Source organism: Vanellus vanellus, assembly GCF_965231255.1.
Source record: "Vanellus vanellus genome assembly, chromosome: 26".
Taxonomy (NCBI): Eukaryota; Metazoa; Chordata; class Aves; order Charadriiformes; family Charadriidae; genus Vanellus; species Vanellus vanellus.
Genome location: NC_138931.1, coordinates 3,245,204 through 3,259,656, shown reverse-complemented (window position 1 = coordinate 3,259,656; position 14,453 = coordinate 3,245,204). Strand labels below are relative to the sequence as shown.

The following is a 14,453-nucleotide window of genomic DNA, read 5'->3' as shown; positions in this document are numbered from 1 at the left end:
TTGAAAGAAGGTAGCAGGAATGGGTCAGGAATGTTTTCACTATGAAGATTACAGTTAAATTATGGACATCTTGAATGTATTATTCCCATTTACAATTATAAAAATAAATAAGGAGAGAAAATCTGCGAATCTGAGCCATTATCACTACAAGTCTAACTCACTGTTAATCCGTGGAACATACACTGGGCTGCACAGCATGAAGGTTATTAGACGCAGGTTCTCAACAACCACTGCATATACATTACGGTATTTGCTGCCACTGCAGATCACAGAGCTGTTCTCACTGGAATCGGTGTCCTTTCCTAATCCAATAATCCACTGAAATGGAAAGCTGTCTGTTCCTCTCTTCCCCTGATGTGGATTAGAGTCTGTAACATTGTTAAAGGAATTTATCACAGCATGACAAATTTTAATTAAAAGCTCCAGAAAACAAGTGTTGAGCATATTTCTCCAAAGAAAAAAATCCTCTAAAGTCTCGAAATTCAACACTAGCTTTGAACAGCACGGCTCTGAAATGGGATTAGATTTTGTCTCCTCTGCAGACTGGATATTTAACTTTGAGATTTGTTTTATTCAAAACCATGAATTGGGTAGAAATGCTGTTCTTTGCTTTCATTTCTGGTATGCAGAGATGACATCAGGATGGACTGTTCTACTCCCATTTTTAGCCCTTCAGTTTAAAAGACATTAGATGACATTTCCAAAAGCATCTAATTAACATGGAAAGATGATTCTCATTTTGAAAACTAAGCAGTGAGACCTTAAATTGTCTCTGAAAATGAAATCTCAGAACTTAAGTCAGGTAGGTATTGTACCAAAGAGCAGAACACACAAAAAAAATCAGGGGTCCGGTGGGATTTCTCATAAGAGTGAGGGCACTTAATTCCATTTAATTAAAATCAGTCAGGCCCCATGCTTATTCACACACTTAAATGCCCAATTGCCTTTAAAAATGTGACACTAGAAGACAACGCTCTTTTCTAAAACTGGCACAAAGCCCTAAGTCATTCAGGCACAGTACAGAAATTCCACCTTGTACCTCCAGGCAAACCACGCTGACTAATATCAGCTAAGAACAGAACTCTTCACGTAGTACAGCCAGTAATATATTTAAGAAAACTGAACGCCTATTTGTGAGTTAGTTTGCCAAAAGGCAAGAAGGAGAAGCGGGAAGAGTGTACAGCGCTTCAGATTCTAGAAGAAAAATAACACTGAGAAAGAAAAAATCCCCCAACCTTAAACCCCCTTCTGGCATAGCAAATTCGCCAATGAAAATGCCCAAATATCTGGGGAAGGGAAACCTCCTCGCTCTGGACTCCTTAGGTATTTTTGTTCTAGAGGACCTTCCCTTCCAGTGAGGGCCATGTCTCAGCTACAGCGGTCTCCAAGAAAGGCAGCAGGACGAAAAACCTGAGCTGCACGCAAAGCACACCGCGACGAACTTCAGGGACCCTCCAGGTGAGCCAGTGCAATCGCAAAGCAGAGCGCACAGGGCCAGAACACCTTCACTGCTTATTAAGGAGCTGGCTCTATAGTAAAAGCCAAAGATTGAAATACAAACGAAAGGCCTGTTTAAGCAACTGCCCAAATTACACAGCACTGGAGCTTCCAAGGCTTCTGCAGCACTGGGGTGGGTTACAGCCACCACCTCGCCTCCTCCCCGACGCTCCGGGTGACCTGGGCATCTCGCTAGCGCAGGTATTAGCGCCCAGGATCAGCACACAGCAGAGACAGCAACTGCTCTTATTCCTAGGGACTGGCAGCTGTGTGATCCACGGAAGGGAAGGAGGGGAGAGGACAATTAACCACTTACATGCTAAGTACTCTGTTCATAAACCTAGTCTATAAAACTGAAAAAAAAAAAAAAAAAAAAAAAAAAAAAAAAAAAAAGAGCAGTCAGAACCAAGACACCTCAAGTTAGAGAGCATTATGTACAGGGTCATTAAAGATCAGCCAAAAAATTCCTCCCAAGGTCAGATTTCCTCGAGTGAGCTTTTTTCTGCATGGACTAGTTCCCTCCTCCAGGAAAAAAGACCTGCTGAACGCACAAGGTACATCTACAAGTTAAAGTTATGACAGCAGATCAAGAAGGTAGGGAAGTAAGACTCAAAAGTCACTTGAAACCACAACACCCAAACCTGCTAGCTAGCTTGTTCACCCACGACAGACAAACCATTAGCCGGGACTCCTCCAGTCTCCTTTGTTTCTGCTGACTTACTGAAGGAGTCAAAAGCCAACCTGCTCTGAACAGAAACGCACCTAAGGGCGAGGACACAGGCAGATGTAGAATGGGGAACGGCACTGAATTCACAACAGGTGGTGTTAATACCTACTTTTCTACAATGCAGACCGCGTGCTGCTGTTCTGTGAAAAGCAAAATTCTCACCGAAGACAAAAAGCTCTTGTTCAAGTGAAGAGTTTCAGAGGGTCCTTTAGTTCACGTGTGCAGCAGAGGAAGACAGTGGTTACAAGAAGAGGAAGAAGCAGACAAAAAATGAAAGACAAGAAAACCCTGTGGTTTTCAAGTCAAGCAGCGTCTGTCTCCAAGAACATAATGTGGCGCTGACAAGTCCTACAATGCACCAGAGAGAGGGGGTGAACCATGGTCAAGATGTCCAGAAAGGTTTCAAAGATTTCCCCTGAGAAGGCAACAGCCCAGAAGACAGTTGTATGTGTGCTGTAGCAAACGTGACTGCAGATGTATGTGATGTGACTGCAGTGCAGCTTCCAAAACATCTCCAACCTGTTTTGTGATGTGAATCCAATATGACCCTTTGATGAAAGCAATCTGTTCTACAGAGCCATGCAGGCAGCAAAGCAAATGCTGCTTCTGCAGGTTTCTTCAACCCGAGTCACACTGAAGCCAAAGGAATGTACAACAACGAAAGAAAGTCTGAACAAAATACCTACACTTCCAATGGTTTTGTTTTTCCCTCAAAAAAGCTTTGCTGAGAAGAGCTTTCGTTAGATTTAATGAACTTCAATTTTTCAGTAAGGTAAGGAAACCCATTTAAGTCATGTGAGCAGAATAACGGTGCAGTGGCCGGCAAAACCCCCAACCCAACAGTATTGGTATTTACTGCTGTGAGCAGCATCCTCAGCAGGGTTTTTAGTGCATCTCCCCAAGTTCTACTACATAATCAGAAGCTAAATGACAGTTACAGATAACAAGCAAAATTATTTCCTGGAAGAGAGCCCCTGACAGAACCTTCATCAATACTGATGATAAATAAACAGGCCACAAGTTGTATCCAAACAGCCAAAGTTCTGTATAGGTTCAGAAATAAACATGGATTGCAATTCCTCAGCTGGTCCCTCTTTATGATGAGTTTTAAGAAACTCTGAACTTTCCAAAAAGTTTGAATCTGAACTTTGCAGGCAAACTCCCATGCTTCCTGCATTCCATAGTGAAAGGGAACAACCACGACGAGTGATTTTTTTTTTTTCCCTTCCCTGGAAAACACCAGTGAAAAACAACAGCCATGACAAAAGCTATGCTTATAAATAGGCCAGTGACACAGGCAGAATTGCACGGCAAAATATTCTGCCTGAACGTGACAAGAGAAGAATTCTTACAAATCAAGAAAACACAAACTTCACTGGCTTTTCAGCTGCTGGGAACCAAGCACCAAGAGGCAGCTGCAGCTCTGCGGGGGTATATAAAGAAAGTTTTGATTACGTAGCTTGAAAAGAAAACAGTGGAGTTCTTTACAATGCATTAGTTCCGAATCAGGCAGTTCAGAAAAGATCTGCCCCACAGAGCAAAAAAGAGTGGCCGTAACTATCTTCGGAGTCATCTAGATCCCCTAAGAGCAGAACAGAGTAGAAAGAGACTTTGCATGAGAATTTTAAACTGAATTGTCTTCTGGCTTACGTGGTTCCCAAGCTGCCCGTGTGGCTGCTGCAGAAGAGCAGCCCCCAGCCCCGCTGCAGAAGAGCAGCGGTCAGCCCCACGGGCAGCCCTCAGCCCCACGGGCAGCCCTTCGAACAGAGCTCACAGACACCTCACTCTGAAAGGTGCAGAATGGACCTGCCCACATTAGGAGTATTAATCACAAACGGTGATGTCCTGGTTTTTACCAGCAAGCTTCCAGCGGCAGCGCAGGCACAGAGGAATGCTGTGTCGAAGGTCCATGTGGTCCATAAATAACAATGGTATTGGTGTTGAGTTTTCGGTCACCATGCAACTGTGAGGACAGGCTATTTGAACAGTGCGCAACAGCCTTTTTCTGCACGGATCATGTGAATTTAAAAACGTCAAAACCTAAGATCGTGTCATTTGTTTCTCTATACAAACAGAAAGACTGATGCCGACATCCAGACAGAGCAGGAAATAACCAAAAGAAAAATTAAACTGATTCTCTCAACCTGCAAGGAGAGAGAAGCTGCAGAACTGGAGTAATCCAAGCAAAAGGAAAGTAGGTGGTTAATCGTCAAGTGTTTCACATGCATCTCTGATCTAAAGGGTTCCCTGAAGTCGAGTGGCTGTTAAAACCTAGATCAAGGCAGGCTATAAAACAACGTGCAAATACTGCCACAAAGGGGTGCAGGAATAAAAAGAGGATGAGAATTCTTTGCGTGAATTTGCCCAGCCAAAGTAAAGGTTACAGTAACTATCAGACTTCATTTCTGAGGTCAGGATGTACAACTAGTTTTGCACACTCCATCCTCTCAGAGCTGCTGGTCCCAGTACAGTGCTGGTAATCTTCTCACATATTCACAAGAGAGAAGCAACTTTTTACATCCTATTAAAAAGCACAAAGATGAAATATTCTGGCAAGCCCCAGATGCAAGCACAAACCAAGTAGGTAACATAATTTAGGGAGGAATATCAACTGCTTTGTAGGGCTAAAACCAGAATCAACAGTGAAATTATGACAAAGTACTGGTGAATCTAAACTCTCCACTGGGAGTGAGCGACTGCCACTACTGGAGCATAGATGGTGTAAGGCAGAACGTCTGCACTTCATCTTAAATACATATGATGACTAGCAGGAAAACAAAAACAAAAACAAAATCAACTTCTTATTCTGCTAACAATGCTCAGGTCTCTGCCTGCAATCAAGAATCTTAGGAGACTGCACATCATACACCAGCACCTGACATCTCAGGAGCCGACACTTGACAACTTTGGAGTGGCTGTGACCTGTTTCAGTTCATGCAGCTCAGGGCCCGCTGCACTCCAGGGGCAGGAGGAGGGATCGCTGCGTAAGTACAGCTGTAAAGCTGAAATGAACTTCTGTGAAAATACCGTCGGACACTTCTCATACTGGTGTGGCCTACCTTTTTCAAACACTGGTTCAAATCACTACTGTGACAGATTTACACTAGGAATGAGCTGCTGAAATTGCATCAGTGAAAAAAATCGGGACAGACAAGACAAAGACAGACAAGAATTCCTGTAGGAAATTCTTGTCCTGCTCCTGTAGGAGCAGGACTCCTCCTGCTATGCGATTAGTGTCTCAGTACTGGAAAGGTAAACCAGAGTTTGGGAACACAGTCTCAATAACAGTTCCTTTTGGTATTTCCCAAAGAAAACTCCAAGGGGAGTGACTGGAATGGCAGGTGAGATCACTAGTCTTTAGGGTCAGAGAGCCCCGGCATGTCAGTAAAAAGCAAGCAGTGGTTTCACTCTAGGCGCCTGCCATTACACCAGCAAGTGATGAGCCTCACTGCAATCCTTGCTCTGAAGAGACAACGCTGGATTTTCTAGTTTTCGGGGGTGGAGGGGGAGGTTTGGATTCACGTCTGCTGGGGAGTGGTGGAGCAACCTGAGAAGGTAAAACAAAAACACAAAGAAAAATAAACTATTATTGGCAAGTTAATACCTTTTGCTTTACCAGACAAGAAATCCCAAAAAAGTCCTGTACTACTTTATGTTTCTTTCAGGACCAAATCTTTGAAACCAGCCTCTCAGTACTACGTGCAATTGGTGACAGGGGCGAACAAGGACACATCCCCAACAGATAACAAAAGCAGATACATTTTATTTGCTAGAATACGCTTTAGTGACTTCTGACCTGCAGCCTGACTTCGAGTCAGAGCCATTTGTCCTTCTGTCCCATCTTTTGTTTATGAGGAAAATGGCAAGAAACCCATTTACCTCAAGGTTTCAAAACTCAACTATTTTTATCTTGCTGGTTTGATAACTCGCACCAAGTAGGGGTCAAAAAGATGCAAAATGCTTCCAAATCAGAATGGTACCACTAACTCCACAAAATGGTAGCAAGTAAAGTTCTACAAAAAGAAGCTGCGGCCTTCCTGCCCAGCACAGGGGCTTGCAGGGTGTTTCTTGTTCTTGCAGAAAACTGCAGTAATGGGCTGTCTCAAGTTGGCGCTCTGCTTATTTTAGGGGGCATCTGTAAATAAATGAGATGAGATGTGAAAGGCCGGGTGAACTAGAAGCTTGTGTGGCTCACACCGCTTGCTTAGCCAAAACTGTCAAGATTTCAGTACTATTTTAACTGAAGGAGGACAAAGTCAACTTTACAACAAACAACGCAACAAAACCCTTCAGAAAATACTTTTACAATCTCTCTTTACAGCCCTTCGAATCCTTCTCCTTTGGCTGCAAGCCAAGGTCAATGTTGCAAGCCAGAACATGTTAGTAATTAGCTTTCTTACAACACTCAAGGGAAGGAGGCTCTTTTATTAATCCTCTTCAACCAGTGACTCCCACAGCATCCCTAGAGCTGGCATGTTTCCGCCATTCACACCACCTACAGCAGCTACACTGCCCTTTTCAGGGGCACAGTCAGTTTTGAGCAAACGAAGGGTGAAGTAGGAAATCTCCTATTTATCCCCAGCTTTGAGGCTTTATGCCAGTGTCATCTCTTTCTAACAGAACTAAGCAATCAGCTGTTATGTCATCTTCCTGTGCTGTCACAGGAAACATATTTTAAGTGTGATCATTCTTTAAATTCTTTTTGGTCAAATTCCAGTCCATCTCACTAAGGTACTCATAAATCCTCTTTGCAAGTTGGAGGGGGGAAGACATCCATCCCTTTCACGGTTACAAAAGGATATTTTCTGTCACTGCGTATTGGTACACAACTGCAGTCTCACATCAGAAGCACCTACATTTCAGGAGCAGATGAAATGATTCTGACATAATAACCACAGTATTTGCATGTGAAGTATCTGCAAGCCATTTGGAATCCCATAGCGTAAGAGAAACATTAATGATACAGCATAAAAAAAAGTGGCAACTTGATGTTCCCAGAAGGAAACGAACTTCATGAAATCGAGGAAAAAGGCTGTGGCTAAGATGGTGATATAATAGAGGCTGGTTTAAGTGAATAACGCATACCTTGAAAAATGAGATTCTTCTGAGCTGAAGACTCAAAAGACGACATTTATCATTTCTGGAAATGTATGATTTTTTTCCCTTCTTTTTCAGGACCAGGTTACTGTGCTCTGTTATGTTGATCATGCTTTTGAAACTTTTCAATCACTGTGCTTTCTTGTTTTCAATATATCTTCCCACCCCCCCACACAGTTTGCCTAACCAAGGACAACACAACTCCCACTGGAAGGGAAAGGGACTACACTTGAGAGCCTTCTCTTGAAGTAAAAAACTTTTTGCTCTTTTGTGGTTTCAGGGAGTGTACCAGTAAAATGATTAGACAAGTTTCAAGTAGCACCACCCTAGAAGCAGCTTGGGAAATTCCACTGGTGTCTCTTTCTCAAAAGCTGCTTTCCAAAAAAGTGTCAGCTCTCATTTCCTCACCTCCAGAGAGTTCCTCGGGTTGCTGTTCTCATAGGGTTTGCTCTTGGGCGGAGGTGGGGGTGGGGAACTCGGTAAGCTAGCAGTTGCCAATCCATCGGCTTGCAACGAGGGAAAACCTAGAAGCAACAACAATACGAAGAAAAGACATTAAAGTAGGCAGAAAAGGAATGGGAAATGGGATTGACCATGTAGAATTTTAAGGGAGAATCATTTAATATGTCGTGCTTTCGATCTGCTAACAGTTATCTGCTTCAGCAGCTAAACCTGAATGGATATGTCAAGGGAGATACAACTGTGACTCTACTTTAAATTCAAAATACCCAGAAGACTTCTATCTTCACCAAATGAATCTAAGCTTATGTGAAAAATGCATGCCTGAGAGAACAGAAAATTGAATCCATTATCACATCCGCAATGTTCAGTGGGGTTTCCTTTCAGCCTGGGCCTTAACCTGAGAATTCACTTTGATTTTAACTCCAGTTGATGGAGTAGATAAGTACCCAAACTTCAGAAGAATTCCTGGGAAGCTGTCCTGCTACTAACGGCATTTAAAACCACTTGCTAAGTAGAAGAGTGAGGTTTCACATTCCTTTCACAGATCTCTCTTCATATAGTATTCCTGCATTTGTTTGCATTTCTGGTTACCTCCCCATGCCACCCTGATACGTATTTTTTGGTTTTAATCCTCTTAGGACAGTTTTATGCGAGTTTGGTTCATTATCTACACTGGATTCTGCATATATATCCACAAAAGAGGAAGGAGAGTCAGGTCCTACATATGAACTTCTGCTCCTTTAATAAAAAGCAGTAGAGTGAGAAATGCAGCGGCAAGCAAGGAAGTTGTCAGTGGTGACACTACAGTTGTATTTTTACCTTTGCCATATTTATATGGTGCTTCAGAGTTAACTGCAGAGCTGACTGGATATACAAGGCAGGTAACTGTACAAATTATTCCTTTTGCTAATCCTTCAGAATAAATTCCTTCTCTTTCAGGTGTAACATTCATTAGCTGAGTTTCCAAACCGCAGAGCAACTTCTCCTAAAACTTTTTGCCACGTGATGGGAGTTATTGTTCATTAATTAACACAGCCTTCAGGGCTTGCCCAGAAAATTTAGCCATAGACCTGATCAGAAATACCATGCTGGATTGATGCAGCTCCACCCAGTGAATTCACAGAAGATATTCCTCTAGTATGTGCTGTAACCACCTGACGTGATGCATTTACAAGCATCTACATTGATTGCATGTGATGTTCCCCTTGAGGTTTACTACACCTCCTCACGAGTCAATACAGGAGGAAAGAAAGAAACTGAAAAAGATACTGAAAAATTATTCTCTGGGATTCCTCTGATATACCAATTTTAACAAGTGATATGTAAGTCACAAGTATAAATCCTGAAGGATGTGGCAATTGCTCTGTAATAGAACTTACTTTGGGTTCTTGGGGTTTTGGGAGTGATGGGCGGCGGGCTGCAAGGTGTTGGTTGCTGGAGTGAAGAACCCTGAAGTAAAGTCAGTCTGCTGTCTCCTAATTGAAGACTCTTTGGCCTTTGTGCTTTTCCCGACATGCCCTGCTTGAAAGAAAGAACAAACAAAACCTTTAGAAGCCAGGAAAGTTGCTGCACACGTATCAGATCATCAGAGCTGTCACAAAGGCATCACCACGCTCCAGAAAAGCCACGCGCAAGACAGAAAGGTGCATTCAGGTGAAACGTAAGAGTGAAACAACCGCACTGGTGAAGCCGTTGTCAAAAGGCACACACTGTGCTCCTATGACACATCCAGTTTTCTGTGGGACCTTACTAACTGGGTAGCAACAGTTATCTGTTTTTAACGACCTTAGTATATTAATAAAGACAACAAGACATCAAGCTGAAAAATTGCTGAGCAAATTTTTTGGGAAAAAATGTCTTTCCAAGAAGTAAAAAAAAGAGGAAATTCTGGGCGCAAGTCAGGACTGCCAGTATCACCCAGCTCTTTAGGGCTGGGAAACAAGTCTATTTCAAGCTTTACAGAGCAATTTCCTTGGCATGTGGGACTCGAGAGATGTTTCAGTTCCTTCCAGTGTCACATGTGTCCTCTGTGCTCTTCACTAAAATCATGAGACCATCTGAATATGGTCCCAAGAGTCCAGTGTATGAATATTATGGTCCTTTTAAATATCAATTTATTGCTTTACAGAGAAGGCTGCCATTTACTTTTAGAGATCAATTTCTCATCATTGAGCAGTTCAATATTTCTCACTGCGCAGACAGGACCACACATAAAACAAGGACCAAAGCTGCTGGACATACAGCAAACCTTTGGTTCCCTCTGGCTTTCCAGCTCCCAAGCAGCTTAGTCCAGAGCTGCATAAAATTAGTCTGTCCAATTCTTTTGCTGCACGAGGCAGCTTTGGAACAGACCAGCTATAAAAACCAGCTTTCTCTGTACTTCGCAATGTTCTTCAGCATGAATATAACACTTAACTGCTCATTCACTTCAGTAACCTGATCACACATGTAATTTGCCCTCAGAGATATGGGGGGAGAGGGGAGGGTGGGTGTTCCGTTTCGCATCTCTCAGCTCTCTGCAATGCAAAGTCTTGGACAGACATGCCTCGCTGTCCTAGCGAACTGGTCCATACCAATGGGCTTTCTCCCAGATCTTTTCCCTCTAGTTTTACTTAATAAAGTGATCGGCAGCTGACATGACAGTTTGTGGGTTAAACCCATTTAATTCTTCCAGAGGCAGAGGGCCAGGCCTCCTGAACCACTAGTATTTACAACCCCAGGTTTTCCTCTTGAGTGGAAAGCCTGTCGATACCAAATGACATGATTCTAGAACCACCATTCTTATAAATATTCTGCAGACTGCAAGTACTGGCAGCATCACTCAGATTTGATGAGAATTCCTGAATATATAGCAGCATAACCTGCTCCTGCCAGATTCAGCTGAGATCTTGGGAGGGAAAGGGAAATAGAAGAACTCACGTTTTCGTATTATTTACACAGCCCGCGTTAAGTCAAATTAGTATTACCAAGCCACCAGCTTAAATACTCAGATGCCTAATTGTCACACACTCTCTGCTAGTGTAACATAGTCTTAGCATAAATCAGGATAATACTCCAAGGTCATACCACTCTACTTCTGGGCTAAAACATCTCTGTTTGTATGAGGTGATCATTCTGAATCCCACTGTCAACCTGAATGCCTAACAGTCTCCAACATATTTTTTGTTACAGCACTCCTGTGGGGGTATAGATTCTCTTTTATTTCTCTTTTGAAAATAATTTGCTCAAGGAGTAAACACTCCTGCCCTCACGCAGGAGGTCCAGAGCAGGGTGCAGATGTAGAAGAAGCAGTTTCAAAGTCCCAAGCTGGTGACCTGACTACCAGACTGTCTTTTTTCAACTCCCCAATCTATCAAACTCATCTTCACTTTGCAGTACTTTGATTTGTGCAGTGATGCTGACTGATAGCAGCTGAACATCTGGCTTGCCAGCTGGATTTTTGAGTGGGCTCGCAGTATCTGCTTGCTCCAAGAAAAACAGAACAACTCTACATTGTGCTGAGTGTATCACACAGTTCTCCACTCCCCTGAGAAATGAGGGTACTGAGCACCTAGATGGAACATCGGTGCCTTGTGCTTCCAGCTTGTACCTTACGCCAAACTGCAGTTCTGTCTGTGACACAAGTTTTCCAAATAAAAAAGTAAGAATTACTCAGATGACCAAGGCTTTTGGTATTTGAACCCCTCCCGCTACTTAATGAAGTTCCCAATGACAAGCATGGCTGAAGGCAATGGAAACACTAAAATCTCCTGCTGCGGATTTTATTATTGCTATTTTATTTATTTATTTTTTTTTTTACCATTTTGGAAGTCAGTTCCGTTTCTGGCTCCTTCTCTACAATAACCTGAGACTTGCTAATACTCCAGTCCTTCCGCTTGAGTTTGTTAATCCGGTTATCACCATCATCTTTCACGGGCAGTTCCTCAGCTCTGGAAGCTGTTGATATTCTTCTCTCCAAGAGAGGCTCCAGAACAGATCTGTGGCCCACACCAAAAGTGAAAAAACATGAAACATTAGACCATCAGACATTTAAAGTGCTGTCTGTTAAAAAGCTCTGCTCTCTCAGTTTGCAGAAGAGATTAATGTGAAAAACTGAGTTATGAGCATGGAATTTTCAGCGAGATTTGTACTCTTAAGTTACTCTAGCAATTTTGAGTATAATGCCCTATGTACCAAATAAAGCGTGAGCAAGTCACCTAGACTCCCCGGCTGTCACAAATGCAAACTAGATATACAGAGAAGTAACATCAGAAAATGTTTCCATGTGTGGCTGCTCCTTTTAATGCCACGTATGCAGCTGTGAACAGGTCAGTGGAACAAGTTCCATATGACTATGCACCTCTTTGCAGACCACATTAAACTACACTCCCTTGTAGTATCTTACACCTCTGGTTTTCAGCATTCCTGGGAAACAGAAATAGTCTGCATCTGAAATACACTGCCTCCACCCCTCTTCAGCATCGTGTAGACAACCAGGACTCCAGAGACAGAGTCGTGGGCTCAATTCCCAGAACTATCCCTACCTGTGCTTCAAACTCCCTATCTGTAAAATGGAATAACAATATTGGCCTCCATTTAAAGTTTTAAATGGTAGGCATTACTATGGTGTATGGAATAAACCTTCATTTTAACATTAACTAATTCCGGCAAAGGCGTATTCCCACTCTTGTAAATCACATGTAAAGGCTGATTACTAACCCGTCTGAACCTGGCCTGGAGGAAGTGCTATCAGATGACGTGGAAGATGTAGAGACCACAGAAGACGCCACAGATGTGACTGAGAGCCGTCTCAGCGTGGAAGACATGATATAGGGCAACACGACAGAGCCTGACCTGCTCTGTTTCCTCTCAGTGAGGGAGGGAGGCTGCAGACAAATACACTTGTGGTAAGTCATGTAACACCAACTCACAAGAGGGAAAGGGAAAGTTGCGTTTCTTTAAGGCAACACACTAAACAACCAGGTACACTTACCAAAGTTATTACACCATACTGCTTCTCCACCTTCTTCTTCAGCTCTTTGAAACAGGCTGTCAGTCTGTCATGTAAAGGCTTCAGCTGTTCCGTCAGCTTCTCACCATGGATCCTAATCCCTTCTGCCAACAACGGCATCTGAAAGGAGGAACAAAATTAAGCTACAGAAGGACAAATCAACTCTCCCGTTCCAGAAGGGAATTTTCTCCACGTTACACATCTCAGATACAACCAAAGGACTTAAAGCAATGTGTTTTAAGCTTGCAGAGGCAAATAAAGCAATCATACAGTACAGAAGCTCAGCTACAGACTCGTAATTTGTGACACTGTAGTAACTTCAGTTTGTTGTTTGTTTGAACGTCATGTGCCCAAGAAACATGAACACTTTCCCCATCTATACCTATGGTTCTCTCTTCCCTACTCAGATTCTATATTCTCCTTTGGAAAACACAGCATGTTAAGTATTGGAGCATCACTTCTTAGCCTCCAAAGCTGTGTGATTTAGGTGAGGTAGCTTTAACTGGGTTCTCTTATATGGAAATATGTAGTCTTCAGGGATGCAACTTGCATTACCAAAAAAAACAAGGCCATTTTTTATTGCCATGCAGGTCAAAATAGACAACTTTCAATGGTAAGATTGACAAAACATTAGGTCTGATGATTTCATGAAAAGGTAACAGATAGTTTGTTACGCTCATGAAGGAAAAATCTATGCCACATCGGCAAATATTCCAGAATTCCATTCCAGAGCAACCCGAGGTACACGGAACAGTCGAGGCCACAATTTTAGAACAGGATATTTTCCTCAAAATAAAAAACTGTACACACATCCAGATTGTTCTTGTACTACTTATCTGCATTATCTCTCCAAAACAATGACGCTGGAAAAAACATCTGCACTCATACGTAGTGCTTCCCCGTCTTTCCCAGTATGATACCTGTAGAGCAATTAGTTGCTTAAGCAGTTCAATTTTATCTTGATCTTCAGGATGTTCTTGAAGATACTTCTCTGTGAAAAAGGCCTGAAAGCAAAGAGAAAAGATGACATAAACACTATGTTGCTTTCACAGCTCACTCTGAGTGAAAGAGCCCTGTGCTTTAAAAGCAATTAATTGGCATCGTTCCTCACAGCAAAGTTTGTTTTTAGTATCACCTCGACACAAAGCTGAGGGACAAAGAATAATTTGTTGAGAACTGGGAAGAAAAGAGACTTATTTTATAAAATACAACTCAAATTTTACTATTTTTTCAGTGAACACTGATATGTAAAACAAGTTACTTCATCAAAAGGGTTTTCTTCAATTCCAATTCCCTTCCCATACAACAGTATTGATTTGAACAGCCAAGGTTACATTACTTGTTGCTCTAACGCGAGCAGCAGATCCAGCCTCCGAGTTCTCACTTCAAAAAGCCTCTTTCATTTTTAGCATTCAGTGACCTACATCGCACAATGACATGCAAACCGCCTCAGCTGCAGAAAGGTGACCAGGGCAACTCCTGCCCGCAACTTCCTTAAGTTCCATCATTTAAGCCCTTAAGTACAACATTTTCACATGGGGCTTGTTACAAAAATGCAGTAGAAATAAAAGACTGTGTTGAGAGTTTGACTCACAGTTTGAGTCAACAAAGCACCTTTATTCTACACTTCCTATGTGTTTACCTTTACTCAACAGAATCTGGTATCAGTTTAGAGTTGAA

At 42.5% G+C, this 14,453-nt stretch overlaps 1 protein-coding gene across 1 annotated transcript in view; it reads right to left on the bottom strand.

Moving 5' to 3' along the window:
• Window positions 1-5,669: 5,669 nt before the first annotated feature.
• The window catches only part of DOCK5 (dedicator of cytokinesis 5), a gene marked incomplete at both ends in the record, with an annotated part of 79,470 nt that continues 70,686 nt past the window's right edge, over window positions 5,670-14,453 (bottom strand). Inside the window, 7 exons of the mRNA XM_082495867.1 lie at window positions 5,670-5,771; window positions 7,730-7,845; window positions 9,163-9,301; window positions 11,583-11,760; window positions 12,482-12,648; window positions 12,756-12,893; window positions 13,694-13,777. Coding sequence (XP_082351993.1) covers window positions 5,670-5,771; window positions 7,730-7,845; window positions 9,163-9,301; window positions 11,583-11,760; window positions 12,482-12,648; window positions 12,756-12,893; window positions 13,694-13,777 — 924 coding nt within the window. The remainder of the gene's footprint in view (window positions 5,772-7,729; window positions 7,846-9,162; window positions 9,302-11,582; window positions 11,761-12,481; window positions 12,649-12,755; window positions 12,894-13,693; window positions 13,778-14,453) is intronic.